This window comes from Triturus cristatus, chromosome 8, assembly GCF_964204655.1.
Source record: "Triturus cristatus chromosome 8, aTriCri1.1, whole genome shotgun sequence".
Lineage (NCBI taxonomy): Eukaryota > Metazoa > Chordata > Amphibia > Caudata > Salamandridae > Triturus > Triturus cristatus.
Window position 1 is genome coordinate 1,323,646,235 of NC_140591.1, and position 23,722 is coordinate 1,323,669,956.

Below are 23,722 nucleotides of genomic sequence, written 5' to 3' on the forward strand. Positions count from 1 at the left end.
CATTGGAGGATCATGCACAGTGGGTGATTGGCTGCCTGAAGCAGGAGCTTGGGTGCTAGGCCTGTGTAGAAGTCAGGCTCTGTGGCCAACAGTCCACTGCACACGGCGCTCTGTCTGTAGCTTGATGCACTTGCCCATTCCCACCCCCCTGCCTACCCTCTGTTCTCCATCTGTGTGCCCCTGCCCCTCCCTCCTGCCCTTTGGGTTCTGTTATGCTTCCTCTGCCCCTGCTTCCTGTCTTCCATGGTCAGCTTGCAACTACTTCTCCTAACCTCCTCTCCCTACCTTCTGTTGTCTGAGTCCTTGCCACTTCCCACTTCTTCTTGCCCTATATGGTCCTATGTACTGTCACTGCCTCCCGCTTGTCCTCTGTGGTTAGCTTGCTACCCCTGCCTTCCTCCCCTTTGCTCCATTGCTGGAATCTGTGCTCATGCCCCATCCCTTCTGCTCTTTATGGTCCATTGTGCTGCCACTGTCCCTCCGCCTTGCCCTCTGTGTTTAGCTTGCTGCCCCTGCCCACCTCCTCTCTGCCCTGCATTATGTGTATATGTGCCACTGCCCCCTCAATCCTGACCTCTGTGGTCTCTTGTGCTGCCAGTGCCCCTGCCCACCCTTGTCAGTGTGCTGCCCCTGTCTCTGTCCCTCCACCGGCGTCCAGACGGCAATTTTTTCAAGTGTACGATTGATACCACAGTACTCCCACAGTACCAGAGTTGAAGCTATTCCAGGCAAATGGATGAAATGCATGTTTACCGAGATCCTCTAAAGTACAGTTGAACTCAGAACTTTTATAACAAGCATTTGCAATGCAATAGGTCTCGCATTTACACAAGTTTAAGCTATTGGCATTGTAAATGACAATGCCATTTATTTATATTTATAAAAAAAAGCTTTGTTATTTGCAATGTCAATAGCTCAAACTCGTGTAAATGCGAGACCTATTGCATTGCAAACGCTTGTTTAGGGATGAATTTGGTAATAAAGAAGGCACAGCCCACCATCTCCGTCTCATTAATCGACATTTCGTTGAGTTTTCGCTGCAGCCATGGGGTAAGGACAACAGTAGAAAAAAATCTAGGGATTTAATAAATGGCTTACCTGTAAGGGTGACTATAGAACTTCTCAGTTTCAGCCTTGAGTCGGAACTGAGGATGGCCGCTGTGCACATAACATGCTGAAGGTACATTTTAGAAGGAGGAGTGTTGTAAACTGTGTTCAGCATTTAGATTTGGTAGGCGCGGCAAATATCAAAGGATTATTGCAAAAGCAGAAAGTAGTTAAAGTGTATTTCTGATATGGAGTTATCGATCCTTAATAAATAGATCATGTGTTCTCATAAATCTGACCTCAGTGGTAAATGGGTCATTCACAGTTGTTTTAAAGGAACCCCAGATCAGTGTCCCAAAGTAGCCTGGAGTCCCCTGGGCTGATGGAGTAGCAGCTAGAATGCCGAAGTATTATCGGAGCCTCTGTGCAAGCCTTCTCACGGCCCACTTTAATGCAATTCTTCAAAACACCACTATTCCGAGCCCTGGCCAGCAGTGCCCTGGTGTCCCCTGCATAACAAAGGCGACAACATGAAACAATCACAATTTCAGGGGTTGAGGTGACAGTCTTCGCCACATCATTATCTTTACATTTAAAGGATTCGAGCACTACCGAGAAGAGAGTACACGGCCGCAGGCAGTCACGTCTATATTGCTGTTCTGTGGGGTTCAGCGCTGGGTCTCATACCACCGAGAGAGGCGACTCATACTGAAAAATAGGGATTGATACTGCTGTGCTAAAAGAACGGTGGAAATACTGGAGTCGGTGTATTTGCCGAGAACAACTAGAAATGGTACATGTAAAGCGAGGGTGTGTGGACCAGGAGTGGTGAAGGGAGATGAACTAAGAGCGGAAGCAGACTACTTAAAGACGAGATAATTGGGGAGAACATAGAATGTGTCTTAGCATCTATTTCTCCATCCAAACATGCTTCCGATTAACTTTAATAAAATCACTCGCTTTGCAAACACCTTTACAGCCATAAACGAGTGGTGTGCGAGCGCACGCCACAGCGAGACATCTGGTTTCAATTATCGCGCCCGTGTCTGGGCGCGATAATTGAAACCACATGCCGGCTGTGCGGGTAACCGACAGCAATAGGCCATGGGCGGAGCAATGCACCCGCATTTGACCAATTGCTTGCTGTCTTTGTTAAAAAGACGCACGCAAAGGCCAATAGCGTGGGCCAAAGCAAAAAGCACGCGCACAAGCGTGTGGGATTCTTTGGTTAGTTTTCGAAATCCCCTACATGAAGTCTTAGCCAGAACAGTGCATGCGCGCTGTTACAGGCTCGACCTAAAAACGATGTAAATGGAATTTACATAACATAACATTAGTGAGGAGAATTGTTGTGTTAATAGTTTGTTTTGTACACTTACAGGTTGAACTGGGCACAATTATCACGAAAAAATATAAAATATGCCTAATATTGCACACATTAAAGCATGATTATTACAGTCTGTTTACTGTCACCTTCCTATAAAGCTTCACACCTGCCTTTAGAGGCTAGATAGGTATGTAAGAAATACAGCAAACCATGTCTTTGCCCATTTTGTGTATCACTGAAATATTGACTTTGGATGTGGTAAGAGTAACTGTACCACAACAGGGAAAGGCATAAAACAAAACTGTCATCAAAGGAGTTAGTACAGACATGATAATCCCATAAAAATCAATTGAGAAACCAACAGGGCCGGGAACTTTGTTTGGATTCAAAACACCCTCTTCCATCTACTTATCCTCATGGGAAGTCAAGCCGGGTAGAGTTTCCCTCCGCTTAAGTGTTATAGTTGAGATCTGCAAAGAGCCTATGTTCTTTTCATCTGCAAATGCCTATCCATCTGCATAAAGCTTTTGGTAAAAAGATAGGAATAGACTGGACTTTCGCTTTTCTCTGAAATTGGGAGACTGTTGAGTTCCTAGGGTCAATTAGCTTTGAACTTCCTAGCTAGGATACTCACGGTCTTATTCCCTCCCCCACAAAACCTCTATTTGAGACACAGCAAGGCCTTCTCAGACCTATTTACCACAAAGATGTTCAATTGACCCTTAAGTCATAGTTCTTAAGGTCTTATGATAGCCTGTAGTTTTTTAAGTCGCCTTAACACAAACAAATTCCTCTTCTGACCTATTCTGCACAAGGGGTTGTTCTCTCTCCTAGCAGCTAATGCGTGGCGATTAGCCTACCCTCAATAATGCCTTCATGGTATCCTACGCTGTTATCATCCTGGTGTCTAGAGCCATATCGACTTCTAGATATCTTTCAACATCTTCCTTGATCTACACCCTGTCGTCTGCATTCTTAGAATATGATTTTATAACCTTCACATCCTATGTTTAGGTCAATCATCTTTGCCACCAGAGCATGGTTAGGCACTGTTACCATGCCAATCCCAACCCCCAAACTGTGGTATTAGTGGTGGTAGTGTTTTATTGATGGATGTGGTATAGTGTTGTGTTTGTTCCTTTTGAAAATCATAGAAACAAACACAGTACCAAATTGAAGATTTCATTATCATCACACCATGAAAGAGAACAATAGGTGGTCTCTTCTTGAGAAGAACTGCTGAATATGTGAGAAAAACATACAGGTGTGTGTATCCATATATACCTCCGTTCAGCTCTCCAGCACGGCAAATGAATAAGCCCCTCCTGGAAATCCCTAAGGCTACCTTCAAAGTGGTCAGCCTCTCCTCATTGATCCGGTTTGAGGTGGAACCCAAAACTGAGGTTTTGCACCATGACCACCTCCCTCTCTGCAAAAGACACTGTGTTGAAAGGAAGTCACTACAGATAGACATCCAGCATTTGATTTGATGTACAGTCCAAAACCCATGTGATAACTTCTTCTGAATCCTTGTCCACAAGGCTACCAACCCATGTAAACATTACATGTTTGTGGGCCAAAGGGGCTTTTATACCTGTTTTTCCTTTACAAGGGCATGAGATTGTCTTTCATATATGCCCAATGTAAATCAACCCACTTCCCTTTTTAACAAGTGAATTTCCTATAGATCCACGATGTCAAGATCTTCTCTCTTAAGAGAAGACTGGATTCTGGATCTCATAATTGGAAAAGTAAGCCCCTTCACGTTCACTGCTAGGATCTTGACCCCCCAAGAGCCTCAGATTATACTTTTCTTGCAACCTCTCACTCTTTCCTCTTACAGCTTTGTTCAACACCCCAAACTAAACAAACAAAGAATAATAATGCTTCTTGGCCACTGGGCTCAAAGTGGGCTCTGGGAAGTGAACCTGCATTCCATCCCTCCTGAAAGAGACTACAGCCCTGCCAAGCCTTGTAGCATTAGGGTCACCCTGATCTCAAATGTCTCTTTGAAGGGTCAATGTAACATGTCAGCAGGTAATTCCAAACAGAAATATCTGTTACATTCAAGCAGTACTAAAAAGCATTAGCGTGGGAAAACAACACAATAAAATTCCCAATGTAATTTGATAAATAGACATATTAACAACAAAAACATGGATTGGGGTACCTGAAGTATATACTTATATTGTTTAGGGTTAAAAGCATGAAGAAACAGCAAACTGTCAATAAAGTAAAAGTTTGCAGTAGACCGGAGCCTGTGTGCAATTTAGGGCTTACGTTTATGAAGGTGGGGTGAGGTAAGACTAGCAGGTCACACCAATCAAAGTTTTACTTTGGGATTTTTTCTGGTTATCCAAATCCACCAGCAGGTAAAGGCATGGTGCTGAATGAGAGGGTCCCTTCAAGTCTGAGATATCATCATCAAGCTCTTGCGGAAGTCTTCAGTTTTGTCCTCAGAAGCTCTGGGCAAAATAAAGTTCAATTTCAAAGTTTCAGAGGTAGCTTCTCTGTTGTGACGTATATCTTGTCTTGTCCCAGCCACAAGTCCCACATTCAGACTTAGTAACTTTTTTGGATCTCATTTTCCTACCGCAGTGAGGCTGGAGGGTGTAGCCAAACAGGGCTCTACTGGGTTGGATACTCTTCTGCAGTGTTCCCAAGGTAGGCATCAATGCCAGGTGAAAGAACTAAGAGACAGATAAACCAGCAATAAGTTGAGCCTTTTGCAGGGAGCTCTGTTGCCTTGTTGTGGTTCCCTGGGGTCAGAAAAAGTCCCAAATATGGCCTGATGCTGCAGAGGTCACTCCTATTCTCTCCTAATAATAATAAATGACAGGGTAAAGCTAGCCTGGCTGATGAGGTTTGTTACCCCGAAACCAATCACAGGATGCTTGTTTCCGGTCCAGGGAAGACCTGGCTTGGCAGTTTTGGCTGGACTTTTCCCATGAGGGCACAGGGTCAAGACTGATTTGCATATGACCGGGTCTGAACTGGGGTGGCGAAGTGAGCTAAAGAACGATGATGGATTCAACCCAGATCTGTGACTGAGGGTGAGTGTCTGAAAAGTTTCAGCGCTCTGTACATCATCTCCTTGTGTTTGCCAAGGTCATGACCATTGGCACCAGATCTCTTTGTAATAATAATAATACCCCTTATTCTTAAAGCACAAACTAATCACCCCTATGGGTCTCAAGGTGCTGAGGGCCGTCAGGCAGATTAAGCGAGCTATTGCCCGGAGTCACATGGTACTGGACTGAGCTGCGGCCATGAATCGAACTGTGAGCACCGTGCTCCGGAGTCAGACACCCTGGCTGATGCACCATACCTCTCCCAGGACAGATTTTCTCAGGACATAATCTCACAAGGAAAAAATCAGGCTAATTTCAAAATGGCTTGCTAGATCCCACAATTTTTAAAAGAGCGCATTTGCACAGTTTCTAAACTTGACAATAGGCCCAAAAGGATAAAATGCATTTTGCAATGTGGCAAATATGAACATGTGGGATCCTGGAAAGAGCCAACTGTATGTTGGCCACTAGACAATACTTCTGAAACAGCATGAGATGTTGATCTTTTCTGAGCCTGGTGCAGAAATGAGAGTGTATACACACAAAGATTATATAGAATTTTTTAATGGAAGTGAAGGGATACATTAAAGTGAAAGGGGTGGGATTTGTTATATTGGTAAACTGCACATAAATTGCTTATAACAGGAAAAGTGCAGCAGCCCCTTGTTGCATAGATGCAAGCCCGGAAGAGACAGGATGATACACTTGTCCCAACCAAAGTTCCTTTAGTTTAAGCTAAATGCATATGCAAATGCATATGCCTGTGGCAGGAGTAAGGTAGATAATCATGAATGCACTATAAAATGCTCTTCATGTGCAATGTGGCCAAAGCGAAGCACAGAGATCCAAAGTTTTGCTCGTTTGGAGCCAGTGCCATGTCACTTAAATCTTCACCCGTTATAGGGACATAGAAGAGGAAATGGACGCCATGATTTAGAAAACAGAATAGATCTGCATAGGAGGGTTGAGGCCACAGGCAATACCTTTATCCTTGAGCAGTGCCGCAATTACATTTGAGTAGGAGCAGCCCGTGCAGGTTAGAGCGGTGGGGGACTCGACAGATGACGATGAGGAAAAAAGAAATAAATATTTACATTTTCTTCCTCTTCGTCGTCTATCGAGTCCTCCTCACCCCGCGCAATTAGGGAAAATTAAATAAATATTACCGCCCACCCGCTCTTACCTGCACGGGTCGCTCCTGCTTGTGTGCATTCAGTTTAAAATGACATTATTAGCCTTTTGTTTAGTGTAAAAGGCATGTTTACGTTTTCTCCTCAATCTGTATAGTATTTAGGTACTGGAAACTTTGCCGGTATCAGGACATTATATGATGCGTCAACTGTCTTTTTCAACTATATACATTTTCACTACTCTGGGTATTTTTGTGTGGCAAAACCTTTTTCTGAGAGATGTATCTAATTTCTGCATACAATATATCTGTCAAGAAGTTTTCAGACAGACACTTGGGGCCTGAGTTAGAGTTTGTAGGAGGGGTTAATCTGTCACAAACGTGGCGGATATCCTGCCCGCAGTATTACAAGTGCGCTATATACAGCAGCACATGTAATACAGCAGTCACGTTTGTGACTGAGTAACCCGTCCGCTGAACTCTAACTCAGGCCCTCAATATTTAAATTCCATTGAGAATCATTGAATAAGGTAACAATTATTCTCTTTAACTCCAAGAAGGAAAGAGAAAATAATTTTCAAATATGGTTTTAAGCCGCACGGGTACCAACAGGCCGGGGTTTCTTGAAGCAGGGGGTACACCTAGCAGCTTGACAGACTCTACTTGCTAGAATGACAAGATTAGTTTGGAAAGTACTATCTTTTTGAATCACTGAGAAGCGTATCCTACTCTACTCATCTTTGAGCCCTACGTTATTTAACGTTTACATGGCCCCACTGGATAAACTGGTTAACCCGTTCGGCATATCAATAATCAACTACGCGGACGATACCCAGCTGGTGGTTACCCTCTCACACCCTCACCACGCCCCCTCGGACCTTCATAGCTGTCTCACTGAAGTCCACCGCTGGATGAACCTCTCATCACTAAAATTAAACGGCTCAAAGACCGAGATACTGATGCTCGGCCACAAAGGACCCTCCCTGCCGCCTCACCTCTGGCCCGACTGCCTGGGCAATCCCCCACCGCTAAGGAAGAGGTAAAAAGCCTAGGCGTTTGGATCGATAACGACCTAAGCTTTAGAACGCAGGCAACAAAAACTGCAGGAACATGCTTCGGACTCCTTAGAGCCTGCAGAAAGGTCTTCCCGTTGCTCCCAGCGAACGCCAAGAAACTTCTCATTCAGGGCCTCATTCTGGCGAGACTAGACTACTGCAATGCTATTTACTTGGGAGCTCCCGAAGCCACGCTCAACACCTTGCAGAAAGTCCAAAATGCCGCCGCGCGCCTTCTGACTGGTACACCAGCAGGATCATCTGCTAAACCAGCCCTCGAGTCTCTCCATTGGCTCCCAGTCAGAGAAAGAGTGGCCTTTAAGGCTCTCTGTCTGGCCCACAAAACCCTGAACAACAATGGCCCTCCCCTCCTCAAGGAATTCATTATCCCTTACAAAGCAGAAAGGGCCCTCCGGTTCAGTGGAGAAAATCTCATCACAGTCCCCAGAGTCAAAAAAGCCAGGACCGGTGGCCGCCGCTTCTCGGTCCACACGGCCAAACGCTGGAACAACCTCCCAAAACGATTGAGATTAGAACCCAATCTTCTTCAGTTTAGAAAATCACTGAAGACCCTCCTCTTTCCTCATCCATAAAACTCCCCCACTGGTGATACCCTCGGAATTTCAGGTTTAGCGCTGGGATGCTCTAGGGTTACTACGCGCTCTACAAAACCTTTAAATAAATAAATAATAAATACTTCCTTGCATGGAGATGGAGAGCTGTCACTTGCTAAGCTTCTCACAGAACTTTCTGAGTACTCTGAAAGTGCACCTTCTAATAAAAGACCAACAAATATATTTTTTTGTTATTTTTAAGGAGCATATAGATCCTTTTCTCAGACAGGGATTTGCACAGTTTAATTTGTATGCCACCTGCAATGCAGTATATTCTAAAAACATCGTCAGCTGATTCATTTTTAAGATAGGAGCAAAACAGATGTAAGAATTCCCTGAGTCAGCAAATCTGTAGTCCAAATCTTAAAGAGGGAGACGGTAATTTGTAAAGTCTAGCTATGGATAATCCCGAAGAAGAAGAATTGCCACTTGGGCAAACCCATGACCAATTTGCATCTACAAGGGAAAGGCCTTATTAGCATTACATTTTTGAGAAATGTCTGAGAACAGAGAAAGCGTCAAAGGGGCAGTCTTACCATGGATGTGTTACCATCTGTAAGCTATTTGCTGTCCAAGGCATCCACCAGATTGTCTTGCCATCAAGTCTAATATTTGAGTTCTCTCTGATGAATCGTCAGAAATATTGATATATCTATTACTAAAAGGTTTCAATAACTGTGTTCCCTATAAACAGTACTGATCGTGAAGTTATAGGAACTTCCTTAGAAGTACAGAAATGGCTGGCTCCTTTATTAATAATAAAATTGACCCATCACTTATTAACTTCCAACTAAGAATGTCAGGCCACGACTTAGTCCTTCACCTTGACATGTGATGCAGCATAATGGACTACTGATACAATCCGAAGGGAGAGGATGTGGCGCAGCGGACGTAGGAGCTAAAGATCCAGGTTCGAGTCTCAGAATCAGCTCAACATCCTGTTATTCTGGGCAAATCACTTAATCTCCCCATGCCCATGGACAGCGCCTGGTTACCCTCCCGGGTGATAAGCTGTGCTATGTAAATCTACAAATAAATATATAGATTTGGAAAACCCTTAGCTTGAGGTGCACTGAAGAGAAATTAGGTTTTTGCCATTGGCTCAATGTAAACCATTAAACTGTTACATGTCAGATGCAAACACTTTTTCAATAGCTTGAGAAACACAGAGGATTAAATCGAGGAAAAGTGGCACAAATAATATTTTTAGAATGGTAATCGCATCCAGAGCTCAAACTGTCACTCTAGACCACCTAGGTCAATCTTCTTGAAGGCTGGTCAAAATCTTGGTACGGTTAATTACTGCCACTTTGCCTAAGTCCCAGACAACTGTAATACAGACATTAGAGTAATTTTACCCCTCAATTTTTTTATTGGTATGCTTCCCCATTGGAGCTCCAAATCTGCTTGGCTTTTCAAATGTGAGTATGAGATAGGGAACTCTTTAGTCATCAAGATTATCATTTCATACCTTGACAAATATCCATAAAGTTTGAATGCAACCCAGTGGCGTAGCCAGTCTGTCATGGGCCCTAGTGCAAGGAAGGAAATGGGCCCTTGGACCGCTGGTTGAACCATGAAATTAACCCTGGGCGGACAACTACGCTACGCTCGCGAAGTTTGCGTAGTTTGTGCTACTTCGCGCTACGCGAATTGCACGTAGCACAGTGCAAAATCGCGTAGTGTAGCGTAGTTGACATTTTTTGCTCGCTCGCGGTCCTCAACGTCAAGTTGGCGACCGCGAACGAGCAAAATTACATCCCGGCGAGACTTTTTCCTCGTTCGCGATCAGCAACATCAAGTTGCCGATCACGAGCGGTGAAAATAAACCTCCCGGCAAGATTCTCAACGCGGGGAGGTCAGGTTTCTCATTGCGAGTGGTCGCGTATGCTCGCGACTGCTCGCAATTAGAAACTACCAGTCGGCGTTGAGAAAGCTGTTGCTCGAGTAAAAATCTACTCGAGCGGCAGAAAACTACAGCTTGCACTGTGCAAGATGCCGTTTTCAATGATTGCACAGTGCGGACAAGCATCCGGCACTGTGCAATCATCACGAACAGGGCACTACGCAGTTTGCGTAGTGCTACTCGTATCTCGCGTAGTGCGAAGTGCACTTTGCGTAGCTATGTGTATCGCTACTACGCGAACTACGCCCAGGGTTATGTGAAATACAGCAATAATTTGGGCTAGGTGGGCTCCTGAGGCCTTTATACCCCAGTATCACTGCAGCAGCTGCACCAATGAAAGCTATGCCCTTGATGCTACCTCAGACAATTCTCGGCTGAGCACAAAAATGAGGACATCATGTACACAGGAGAGGGTTTTAAACCTCTGATCTCCAGGCACTATTTTATGAAAGACAATCACATTATAGGAAACGCAAATCTCCTAAACCATATCAACAACAGAACTACCATAACACATTTTGGCGTTTTGGGCTTTAGTGATAGATTTCTGTTTTCACCATCTATCGATGTTTGGCTTCCAAACTGCTTTTGTAAATTTAACAACGATGGTGTAATAAGAAGAAAAGGCTCACTGCCTTATGTAGCACCCTATTACAGGCAAGATACCTAGCGAGCATCTAAACAACTTATTGAAATGAAGACTGAGCAAAGTTTTATCTAGTGATTGTCGCACATTTTTCACAAAAACTACAAGAAGTATGCAAATATTGCGATGTTATAGATCTGTTAGGCTTCCCTTTAACATAACGCTCTCCCCCTTTTCAATATTTTGTACATGAATGGAGTTTGTTGTGCTTTTCCCACTCGACTGTTCGATCAAAGTTGAGGATAAGCTATCCAAGCCATAAAAACTTGAACAGAACATTCACAGGTACCAGTACTGCATTGTTTCTGAGTGCTCACAAGACAGGCGCACATCTCATACGAGAAAAACTACATTGTATCTTTGCAAATGGAAAACAGAAAACGAATCTAACTATGCAAAAGACAGTGTCATCTGAATTTTAAATTATATGCTAAAGGTTAAGATACAAAAATACACATATGTGAGCTAAATAGAAGCTTCACTTTACCAGGGGGCCCTTGGAAGGTTGGGGCCCTGGGCAACTGCCCACTTTGCCCATGACTTAAAACGTTTCTGAAAAAAGCATATGATTGGCAACTTGCAAAAAATTCACTCGCATACTATAAACTTTGCTTGTCTCAAATGAAACCAGCCTGACAACTCACTTAAAGCCCTACTTCCATGATCTTCTTAAGAACTGTGCTAATATATTATATTAGGTATAGATGTGGCCATCATTTTAGCAATGCCTTCTTGAAGAATTTTGCGACAATCACTGTAGCCGTAAAGGAAACAATAAATCAGGCGAGAGTTGGCTGTGGAGGGTGGGGATGTTGTTAAATACAATATGTCAAGGAGCCCAAAGATGTCAGCGTCTCCTTGTGCATCTGATAATTGTCACACCCTTGACTGGCCAGCGATGAGACATTACCATGCAATAAGCAGCTTAGTTTATCGTGCGGAAATTGATGAAGGTTAACAGGGTTGCTACTAAGGGCAGCTATGGGTGCAGGGCAGTACAGTAAAAAGTTGAATTAATTAATATGAATGTAATTACGTTTTCAATGAGACAGCTGCGCAGTATAGGGGCTGCTTAGTGAATTCGGCCTTCTTTCAAAGTACAAGAAATGTGATCTAATAAAGTGAAACACCAGTATTTTATTGTTCTAAATAAAATATCAATACATTATGTATGTGCTAGGAGACAGGGTAATGTTCTGTTTGCTTTATTATTCAGAGAGAGGATGGCAGTGGTTCACCAATAGCCTATATCACTGATGCACATATGTGTTGTATTGTTTGGATAATTTGTAGTGAAACTTTAAATACATCAAAATCTAATGTCAGGGCTCTTTAGAATATTGGTTCAGCATTAACTTTAATATGATGAAACACATGAACCGTGGGTGGTGACAGCACTGTCTTCACATTGACTATACTGTGTATAGCAAAATATATGCTGTGAGTGCAGTAGGTAACAAATTCACATCTGTTTTTATAGTATCACCTCATTGGTCATGTGCAAAGTCTCACAAACTTTCTCACTGATGATGTGTGAAGACTTCCTTATAAACAATGGTGCTGTGTGAAGGTTAACTGGTATGATCCAGCTGATGAAAATTTACACCAGCCACGTGGTTTCTAGATGTTTGATCAAATCTAGTAGTCCCAAATGCAAAAATATATTCGGAATGAGGTGTGATCATGTAGTGGCCAAAGTCAAATAAACATTGAAATGTTAGAAATCAAGTAAGTTGGTGGAAAGATAAAACAAGGACATGCGAACCAATGTTTTTTTCTGACTGAGGTTAAACTGCTATAACAATTGAACACGTAAATAAATCAATACATACATACATACTTAGTCCGCTGCTGCCCATCGCTACTCCATTGCAGGCGGACGTTACTAAAGCCACTCTTTCTAACCTATGGCTTAAGGACATGCAGCGACGTCACAACTTGGATATTTACTATTATGGTCCCTTTAGATCTGGCCCGAATCAGCAAATACTTCAAGGCAGTGCAGGACTTGCTCAAAACAACCCATTTCAGTGTAGTAATGATCGCCAATCAATAAAATACACATAGCACCCGGTTTTACCCTCCAATAGATCCCAATCATATGATCCTTTATAAAAGGACTCCTGATTGCAAAACACGCCCTTTATTCTTCTGATACCACAAGATTGTGTTGAACATATAAGGCCATATGTATGAACACATTTTCCCATAGACACAAAATCGGTAAAACCCTTCGATACATCTGGCCCATAGTACACAAGGCCTATTAAGTTCAATGCACTGTGCACGTTGATCCAATGACAATGTATTTTAAATGATTGTATTGATAATAAGTTAATTATAATCGTTTCAAATCCCTTGTCTTCTTGATTTAAGTTTTTTTTTTTCCTTTCCGTTCAATGTTTTATATTGTTAAGGTTTTAACTAATCATACAATAAACTTATTTTACATTACATTGCATACATACATACATAATTCAAAGGATGAGTTAGAGTGATTAACCTGAAACAATTTATTACAAGGAACATTTAATTTAATAAGTACTTATGCATAAACTCTGTCACCCGGAGCATTAAGGCAGCAGCTTTGCAATTATGAATTTGCAAACAGACTTAGCATGCATGCGAATACTGCAGTATTTGATTGGGAAGCAAAATTCAGTAGTGAGGAAATCCTAACTTGACATATAGGGAAGAACTTAACAGGATGGAACCAGTGGAAAATTGTTGAAGTTCTCTTTAATCCTATTGAACTGATTAGCTGAACGGCTTGCTCACTAATAAATGAAGGTCCAACACATATGAACTCGGCCAGGCTCAAACTCTCTTTCTGTAGCAACAATGCATTGCTGATAGGCCCTACTTTCGAACAAATACCAAACGTGACAGCAGGCTATTTAGCAATTAAAGTGATACTGTTAAAAAAGCGAACAAAGTGTCCTAGTATGCAGACAGCTTCAGAGTTCAGAATCGTACCACTTTGGATGGAACATACTCTCAGAATCAAAATTAACATCCTTTTAAAATAAAGAAACAGGGATATTATTGTTATGGAAATTAAATTTAGCTATATAATGATCAAGATGAAATAATATGCACATATTGTAGTTCTTTTGTAAGAAATTAAACATTTGTCTCTAGCAGCAGCAGAATTGGTAGTTTTCATTTCATTTACTTAAGCCAGTCACAAAACAGGCACAGCATAGCCTTTGGTGGTTTGATGAAAATAATAAAAGAATAAAACTGACAGTGGCAGATAATGATGAAAATAATTTCTTGATGACAGCGATAAAAGGGAAATGAGTAATGGAAATGGTTTTTAACTGCTACCTATTCCTTGATCATATGATAAAAACAAACTTTATTCTTGCAGCAGAAACTAAAATATGCTTGGGTTCTTTCTCAAAAGTATAGAATTAGGAAAGGAAATCAATGAGAGTCTTTGTATGAATGTGTTGCCCAAAACCTTCTTATTAGAAACTTACTCAACTCAGAACTGAAAGAACCAGGTGTAAAAAAACTTATCTTCAAGGCAAAACCTACACTTATAATAATGAAAACAGACCAGACAAAAAAGTGATTGCCAAAACGTTTTTGCTATTCTGAAACAAGCCATTCCCTAACACAGATTGTTTATACAAATTTTCCAGAGAAAAATAATAAGAGTAATCTTAGTGCTTAGTATAAGAGGCAAATACAATTGAACTATCCCTCACACTAAACTCACCTGGTCTAATTTTAAAGAAGTCTCTCCTTCAGATTTAGTCAAGATAACCGCCAAAACCAAACACTCCTCTAACTTCCCTTAATGCATTCCTATGACACTGCTCAAGGAAAGTGGAAATGCTGTCTCTTCCTAGTGGTCCAACCCGTTCAACAACTCTCTATCACAAGGAAAGGTGTGTGTCTTCTCACAAATGGGCCAGTCCTCATCTCAATTGATAAACAAGGGCCTTACCCAACAAATCCAAACAATTTCTGAAGTGTCTCTAACCTCATATCCTTTCAAATATCATAGAGAGCAGAGCTCAGTGCCAACTTAATCACGTCACTCTATAAATAATCTATTTGAAGCAATGCAAGCAGGTTTCAGGCCTAGTTGCAGTTCTGACCTGACCTGGCAAAATAGTTTGATGATGCTTTCTGCATCCTAGACCAATGGGACTCATGCCTTTTAGACTTTTCACCCACCCTTGATATAGTGCACCCTGCTATCCTCCTTAAAATATTTGAGGAATAAATATATAGCTAAATGGTACATTCCTAGATTTGTTCCCCTCTTTTCTAGAAAACTTGAACCAATTTCTGACCAAATTCTTGTCCTACTCAATGACTACCCATCAAGGTTTCCCACAGAAATCGATTCTTTCTCCCACCCTTTTCAACCCCTACATGGAGACAGTAGCCTCATCCTTAACAGATCCTAATTCTCACACCATTTCTGGGCTGACATTACCCAACTGCGTCTGAGAATCTCCTCCACAGAAAATGTAGAAACCATGACCAATGGTCTTAAATATATCAATACTTCGATGTTTGATGACCACCTCAAACTTTCTTCACTGAAATTTTAAAATATTCTGTATATGTGAAGGAGTTTGAAACTGAAGGCTAAAAATCAAATTGGTAGCCTCAGTTTCATTTGTGGGACATCCAACAGTATACGGTATGGACTATTGATGGCCTCATTTGAAATTATAAAGGTTCCAACCTTTCCATTAAAATTAGAATTTAGAATTGTTCATATTTATTTGTGAATTAAATACAAAATGTAATTTGTTTTATGAATTCTTGTTTCCAGATTTGTGTGTATTGTTTTGTGCTTAGCTGAATTCCACAGATTCCAATAATGACTCAGTGGGGTCCATGGATTCCAGTAATGCTTAAGTGGGAGTCCACAGAAGTCAAAAGGTTAAGAACTACCAGCTCTTATAGATCGAGACTTGCCTACAGAAACGCTTTACTATCAGGAATGTTCAAAATACATCTATGTCCTTTCTACGCATTCTACAGATTTTGTCAATAAATGTCAAGTTTAAAAATAAACATGTTGCAGATAAGAGCTGATATCTCGGTCTAGACTCATCACAGGCATGGCAATATCCATTGCATGTACCCACTTAGCTTAATACTAATTTATGGTTACTTACTATTTCTGTCCAGAGCACATATTCCACAGCATCCACTGGGGCCACCAGTCTAGCCTTTAGAAGTTGACACCCATGCAGACCTGTATTTACTATCACTATTCTTCAAAAGCAGCACTCCATTATCTCTTCTCTCCTTCCTTATTTTCTCAAGGTTTCTGTGTTCAAGTGTGTTGATGTCAGCACCTCCAGAGAGAGATTCAGGCAAGACTGAATTTCAGCCCGTCCTTGTACCAAACTACAAGCTTGACACCAGGTCCACCACTGTCAGCAGAAAGTTTGACTACATCTTGCCAACTCACTGGAGTGACTGCCCATTGAACCAAGAAGTATCTATAAGCTTGCATGAATTACTCACACTGCTCTGTTTTGGGAAACACCAAGCTATATTGCTATAAAACCATTTCAGGTGGTCAACGCCTCGCCTCTCCAGAAGCCGAGGCAGCATGCTCCTTGAAACGCCAGGATAAAAAAAAACTTAAAACAATCTTTCTCTGGGTGTACTCTCAGGATTTGAACTTTCATCCAGCCAAACATTAGGGCAATTCCATCCCATTATGCCGTCGATAAAGAACCGATGCCCTATTATTCCTATTTCTTATTAATTTTAATTTAGTATTCACAGAAAATGCAAAGCAAAAAAAGCAAGCTGTTTGGGACAGTGATAATTAGCAGTCAGCAGTATCCAATGAATGTGTCATGAAACATCAGTTCCACCCATCATGACCACCCGGTAATAGTCAACTATAACAATCTTAAGGATGTATTTAGTCTGCACAGGTTGAAAAAGAGATATACAGGGAATAGCCCCTCGGGTGGCACCTACTACCCACATTTCTCTTATTTCAACTTCACCTATAAATGTAAATGATCCTGCTCAACATCACTAATTACCCTTACAGAGAGAGAAAAATGTTTTAGAGAAACTTAGGGCCTATTTACAAACTACGTAAAGTAGTACTATTGTAGTAGTATTCATATCAATAAAATGCTATTCACAAACCTGCGGGTGAAGGACTCCACTACTGCCTCTCCAGTCTTTTCTATCTCCAACAAAGTGGCAGGAATTAATAACTATTAAGGCATTGTTTTTGGTCAGAAGGTTATTAGGTATTTGAACCTCTCCCAGAGCTGTAAGGTGGGAGGTGTGTCCTTCTGCCACAACTACCCCCTGGCCTTAAACTCACAAGACTGTATCTCATCCTCAACTACAGTGAATTAAAGCTGTAATAAAGGGCTCCACAAGATGGGCTTGCACAGGTTTATGCGGATTAAGACCCACAACCACTATCTCTCCTGCAGTTCACCAATTTTCCAGCTCCAACCTTGACGGAAAAACATTCTTGCAAGTCAACATTCTGAGCAAAACACCTAATCCTCATTTATTAATAGAAGCATTGCTGATTGCATCTTTTTCGACATCTACTCATCTTAGTGCACAAGTAATTTTGTGTTCATACTCTGTCTGCAAAGAGAACATGACCTACTAATTTGTGGTGGAAACAAGTCCACTAAAAACACAGTTGATTTGACAGAAAACTTGCGGTCGGCCTTAACATTTGACTTGAACCCAGTCTAACATGTCCAGATAACCACAATTGGTGCTTTGTGGTTTTAGGTGCTATTGTGACTTCAAACTTCTCGAAATCATATCTCAGGTTTCTTACATCTGATCTGTGTCTTTAATAGGGCCTATTTGTTCATTCAATTTCATTCTATTTTTCTAAATTGGAGTAGATGGTTTTTGGATTGTATTTTCTACTTTTTAGCTGTTTTGGTGCTGATAAATGCTTTCCACACTTCTCCTGACTGTTTGCTCTGTGTTACAGCTAAAGGGTTGAGCTCAAGTTTAAATTACTGAGATCTAACTGGACCTGGTACATAATGTTGACATTATTACTTGGTGAGGACTCACATTCCCTTCAAATAATAATCCACTTTCTCACACATTTTGATCACTATATCTTGTTAAAACATATTTTTGAGCCTTAAGTACTTTCTCAATGAAAGAGCTTCACAAAATTGCATTTCTCAAGTTTGCAAAACGTTGCCAGCAAAGATTTTTTGTGGGTCTAATGTTTTACAAAAATTAGAGAATGATTCTGGTAAAATGTCGGTTATGCAAGGATTATTTTTTTTTAGGGAACTTCCATAATATATTCTCCACCGAATTCATAAAGTTGGTCAATGCCAACATTACAAATTTGGCATAATCCCCAACAATAATGATAATCAAGAATTAGCAAAGCCAATAGGTCTCACCTATGAGAGTTATTGGTTATGGTCAACTTTTTTTTAGACATGTAGTACAGCTGTGCAGCTGCTGAGCAGCATGACTGAAACTAATAAAGTCAATGCTGGCTGTGTCATAGTTTTTTTTTAAATTGCTGGCAATGAGATAGTGTGGTGTCGGGGACTACATGGAGGAAGGGTGTGTGGGGGCAACACAAACATTTTTTTTAAAAAGCACTATCATGCGCCCAGCGCTGGCCACATCATAGTGCTTTTTTTATTGCAGCGGAACGCAATACATAGATAGGAGGGGTGGGAGGCACCATAGATAGGGATGGGCAGGAGGCAACCTGGAAAGAGGGACAGTACGCGGGAGCAGTAGATGAGCACAAAAACATACCCCTGCACAGTGTGCTTCACCAAAAAAAAAAAAAAGTTGCTCCCACAATGCAAACATTGGCTGTGCTCAACAAGAGGGGCGAAACACAGAAGATGTGAAGCCCCACAAGTCAGGAGCAAGCAAATGAGATTGATAATTAAGCCAAACAATGGTAAACAATAAGTGGGCTCTAATCCAACTGTAAGCATGCACTGTCTCAAATGAAACCAAAATAGACTTATCACTGCAATGAAAAGCCTGCACACTTTGATGGTGGTTTGCCCTTTAGTTCTAACTATAATTGTAAATCAGATTAAAACTTTCAATGATTTGGTTACAAGACAATGTATGATAGTAAATGAGAACTGTCAGAGGGAAGAATCAGTGACATTTATGCCAGTAGGTATGTAGCGAGAGAGAGAGATAGGCCCTTGGAGGTGGATTTATTGCACTATTGGGACAGTCAATCTCCAGTATTTATCAACATGCATTTCATAACTATATTTTCACTATACTGATTCTATAATTAACATTTTCATTACGATTTACACAGGCAGTTGTATTAGCTGATTCAAGACACCAACAAAGCGTGTGGGGTCTGCACAGCACATACACCGCAAAGCTCTTAAATTTGCAAGTTCCATGCATGAGTAGTTCATATAAGCCAGGATTGTTCTTTGCATTCTGGGATTTGAAGTCCTGATGTTATAATAGAATCAACATGACTATAAATCCTTGAATAAAAAAAAAACCACCAGAGTAGGTTAAAAACTCACACATGAAACTGGGAAACTTGAGGTATTTAGTTCTCTTTAGTGTTAACCTTAAATCCAGGCAGAATGAAGCATTATATTCAACCTTTACATGGCACTGCTTGATGATCTTTTAGGAGAGAACAGCAGCAGGGTTCACCAATATGCCGATGATACACAATTCTACTTGAAAGTCTCCTCTGCTTCAGACATCTAACACCTCCAACACTGCTTGCACATCATCGAGACTTGAATGTTCAGCACCTACCTCAAGCTCAACACAACCAAGCGGAATTCCCATTAATTGCCAAGAACATATAACAAGGTACAGTACAAACCTTGCCCAGTGGCACAAACCTTGATGGCTTTTTACCCCAACTCTCACGAAAGCCAAATCACTTGAATTCACCCAAGACACCAACTGCTACCTCACGAAACACTTCCAAAAAAGAAAAAGACCATTTCTCTCTTCTAAAGCAAGTCAAACATTTATTCTAGAAAGCGACTTCAGAACTGCTGTTCAAGTATTTGTAATATTGTTTATGTATGGTAGTAATGCCCTACCACATCGCCTCCCAGACTCCACACTGGCACCCCTTATGTGCATCGTACATGGTAAAGTACATGCCATCCAAGGCCTGAAGAAATATGATCACATCACCCCTTACTGATAGAACTCCATTGGCTGCCCTTGCTGGCTAACACCATCTTCAAAAAGAGTTGCACCATTTAGAAAGCTATCACATCCAGCACCCCTTCTTATTGTGCAGACAAATTGGTGGTTCCCAGCAGACCCACCTCCAGGGCACCATCAGAATGCAGACTTACACGTGTAAAAAAGAATAAACAATGGACCTTTTCCGTCCATGCACCCAGGAGCTGGAATAAGATCTCCGTATCTATCAGGACGGCCCTAAGGCTGCTCCAGTTTAATTGAGTTGAAGACTCGCCTCTTCAAAGAATAATACATCACAATGCATTAACAGTCCACAACTGAGCTTCCTTTCCTATTACTTGTTGACATTAGGCTTCCTGCCCTTTGGCTTGGTTAGTGCTATGGAAATATCATATACATATATACATTCATAACAATTTTAATGGTCACATTTTACTATCTTAATACACAAACTTTGACAACCTTGGTAATTTAGATAGACTGCTATATTAAGCATTCAGACTTGATTTTTTTATAACTTACCAAAGATGCTCCCAAAGGTTGTCTCAATCTGCTCAAATTCAGTTTGGGAATGTCAGATAACAAAGCAGCTGATAATCTGGCAAATTTTACCAATAATAGAGATATTTTCGAACTGTTTGTCGGAAAATAACACATGCAAACTCTTTTCCTAACAGATTGTGAGGTACAATCAACGTTCGGTGGAAAAAGATTGGAAGAATTGTAGAGGGAGATACAGCTCTAATTTTCCATTTTTTCTAAGGCAACCATAAACTTCATTCTATGCTTGATTTCCCCCATTACCATTTCCATTTTGATGAGGTATAATGGGTTTAAAATGCCCTATTGTGCCTTGAAGTTGATAAATACTAGTCTATTGTAAATAAAGTTATAGGACGTCACGGATACAACGCCCAGCAGTTAGAATGTAGGGGATGTGGCTAAATGGGCAAGAAAAGACAATCCAGCCACTCCTACCCGCATCCACTTAAGCGATTCCTCGCACTCGTCAGACTATAGATGGACAATGAATCTTTGGACTGATTATCACCTTACAAAGATCGTATTCATTAAAATATAAATTTGAAGACCATATTTTGTCAAAGTTTGACAAAGAAAATATGGGAAAAGAACCATTTTCCCTCATGTATTTATTTACTAAACGCTGTCGTCTGCATTAATATATGCATGTTTTTTTTATTCTGCTTCAGTTTAATGCAGTAAAAACCAAATTAAGCAACATACCTTTGGAAAAGGGAGCTGTTTCAATCTCTATACATGTTTATTTCTGATAAAATTCAGTCCAGTTTCTGATAAAACCCTCACCGGCGAGCCCTCCTAATTTCCCCAAAACAGATCTGATCAAAGACACGTAAGCAGTCTCCTCCTTTTTGAGACCTGCATAAACTCAGCCATAATCTCTTAACCTTGACCATAATGAACACGAACTTCCGATTTAAATCCCGGTACTAGTTTAAAAGGCCGATTTACTATGAGTTCCTCCGCATTCCATCATGCGCTGCCAAGGGGCCTTGCCAACATGTTAGTTAATTGCAAATCATATCATTAGATAAAGTGATGTTGGAAACACGTTACCCGTTCATTGTGCATTGTGTTTCATCGAGGCGTTGTAGTTAATGGAATTTGAGGGAAAGATCACGTGCAATTTTTTTTTTATCTGAAACATACACAATGAAAATCCATAATTCAGACCCGAGTGAAGCAAGTGTACAATGGTGAGAGTACTATGTGGACTATCCCCTTTTAATGAACTTCACTTCGACATAGAAGGCGCGATACACTTAGATTTTGCTGTGACTTGCTCATGTGGTATTCCTGAATTTCAGGAATAAACCAGGAGAGGTTAAAGCTTACTCCTGGAATTCAGCAGTAAGTCAGAAACACTTCGAGAGTAAGTTCTATCTACCCACAGCAAAATCTTTGTGAATGAGGACAACAGAATTTGTCAGAAGCTGGAGACCACCAGGTCTATTGAGTCCATGCACACGCATAACATAGAGGCACTGCATGACCACCAGCTTTACATATGCGTACTTAAAATCTTTACTGTATTTCGCTTTCCCGCATGTCTTTCTGATTCCCCACAATTATAGTCAGGGATTCTGCAATTATGCAGCGGCCAGCGGGGAGGACTAAATTATAACTCAAGAAAAGACAAATTATGCAGTATAATGTGGCACATTTCGTCTCAGTATTACTTCATAATTTGAACATCATTTCTACACCTGTTAACAGTATCTGGGCTTCTCCTCATTAGTATCGGTTTAGCACCAAGATACAGCAATCTCCAAATGGAATGTGACCGGTTAACCTTTGTCAATGGCCTTCCACTGTGCCACAACATGTACAGTAATGGAGTAGATCCGTTTGAGTTAGGAACAATATTTTTTGTTAAAATCTGCTAATTATGCACAAGGTGATGAATTATGTGGCAAGTGCGGCAAATCCGTACTTATGCGGAAAACACGGCGGCTGCATAATTGCATATTCCTGGTAGACCTAGTTAAAGTCGAATAGTAGTCCATGTGGGAGGGGAAGAAAAACAACTTTTCTGAAGAAACATTTCTGACACCACCAATGTCACATTTTAAAAATGCCTGGTTTACCATGCAGCACACGACAAAGTACATCAGTACATTTCAACCTTTTCATTCCATTGCATGTATTAAATTACTATATAAATCTTATCATCATTTTTACACCCACATACATGTCGTTATGTTATGCTATGTTGTTATTGCGGTTCAGCCAGCACACTACAAACACAATCACTCTCTGGGGTTTGTAATGGAACAGGGCGCTGCTGACATTTACTCATGCCTTCGGTAATGTAGCTTTCTGACCCAGTAAACACCGATGAAGACCCAGAACAGAAGATATAACCGTTAATGAAATAATCTTATTACCTTGGGTTTTTGGCATTTCTCCTTATCTGACGCACTGGACGTTTTTCTCTTTAACATATTTATTTGCCTTTTCCAGAGTGCCTGGTGTTGTCAGCCGTGACCAAAATCCGAATGCACTTACTTGCACAATATAGAGCTCGCAGAAGCTAGGGTGACAAAAAACACCCCTTCCGCATTCTTATCAGGATGTGACATCGTCCACAAAAAACTGTAATTCAGTGTTTAGCAACTGCTGACTTTCCTGCGCCACCGACTTCAAAACGAACGTCAAATAACTGCAGTGCAAAACAATCGCACTGCAAGCACGAGCCCGCACACACACACACCTGCACACACATCTATCTTGGTTTTATAAGTTGTTGGTCTAAAGTTAAACGATCGAACCAAACGAGATTTAAAGAAACGTGTGTAATACTTTGAAAGCTAGTGCGTGGCTGATTTAGAAGGCAGTATTATTTTTAAACATGCTGAACTATTGATTTGTTAAATGCACGTTTTTTTAGAGGGTTTTGTAAAGGGCTGCCTGCTCACAACTGGTGTCTTGGATTTTAATTTTACTGGACACAACCACCATGCCCGACACTCTAACCGCACTTGCTTCATATCCTTCCTCCACAGATGGTGCCCCTGTCCTCTCACACCAACCATCTGGATCATTTAGGCTTTAACTGGCTGGACATTTGTAGTTTAGCCCCTTTCAGACGGTTCACTTTTTGACCTGGCAAAAGCCACGCCGTTTTTCACATGGTAGCATAACAGCTTAAACACTTGTGAAGTTACTCGGGAATCATAACGTTTGCCCCTTATTTTTATA

General features: G+C 41.1%; 1 protein-coding gene across 3 annotated transcripts in view; it reads right to left on the reverse strand.

The window, feature by feature from the left end:
• The window catches only part of SAMSN1 (SAM domain, SH3 domain and nuclear localization signals 1), a 388,340-nt gene that overhangs the window by 162,846 nt on the left and 201,772 nt on the right, over nt 1-23,722 (reverse strand). The window contains exon 1 of one of the 3 annotated variants that reach the window (XM_085623047.1): nt 22,909-23,054. The exons of the other annotated variants lie outside the window; for them this stretch is intronic. Coding sequence (XP_085479173.1) covers nt 22,909-22,965 — 57 coding nt within the window. The 5' untranslated portion in view covers nt 22,966-23,054. Of the gene's footprint in view, nt 1-22,908; nt 23,055-23,722 lie in introns of those variants that run through there. 3 annotated transcript variants of the gene reach the window in all.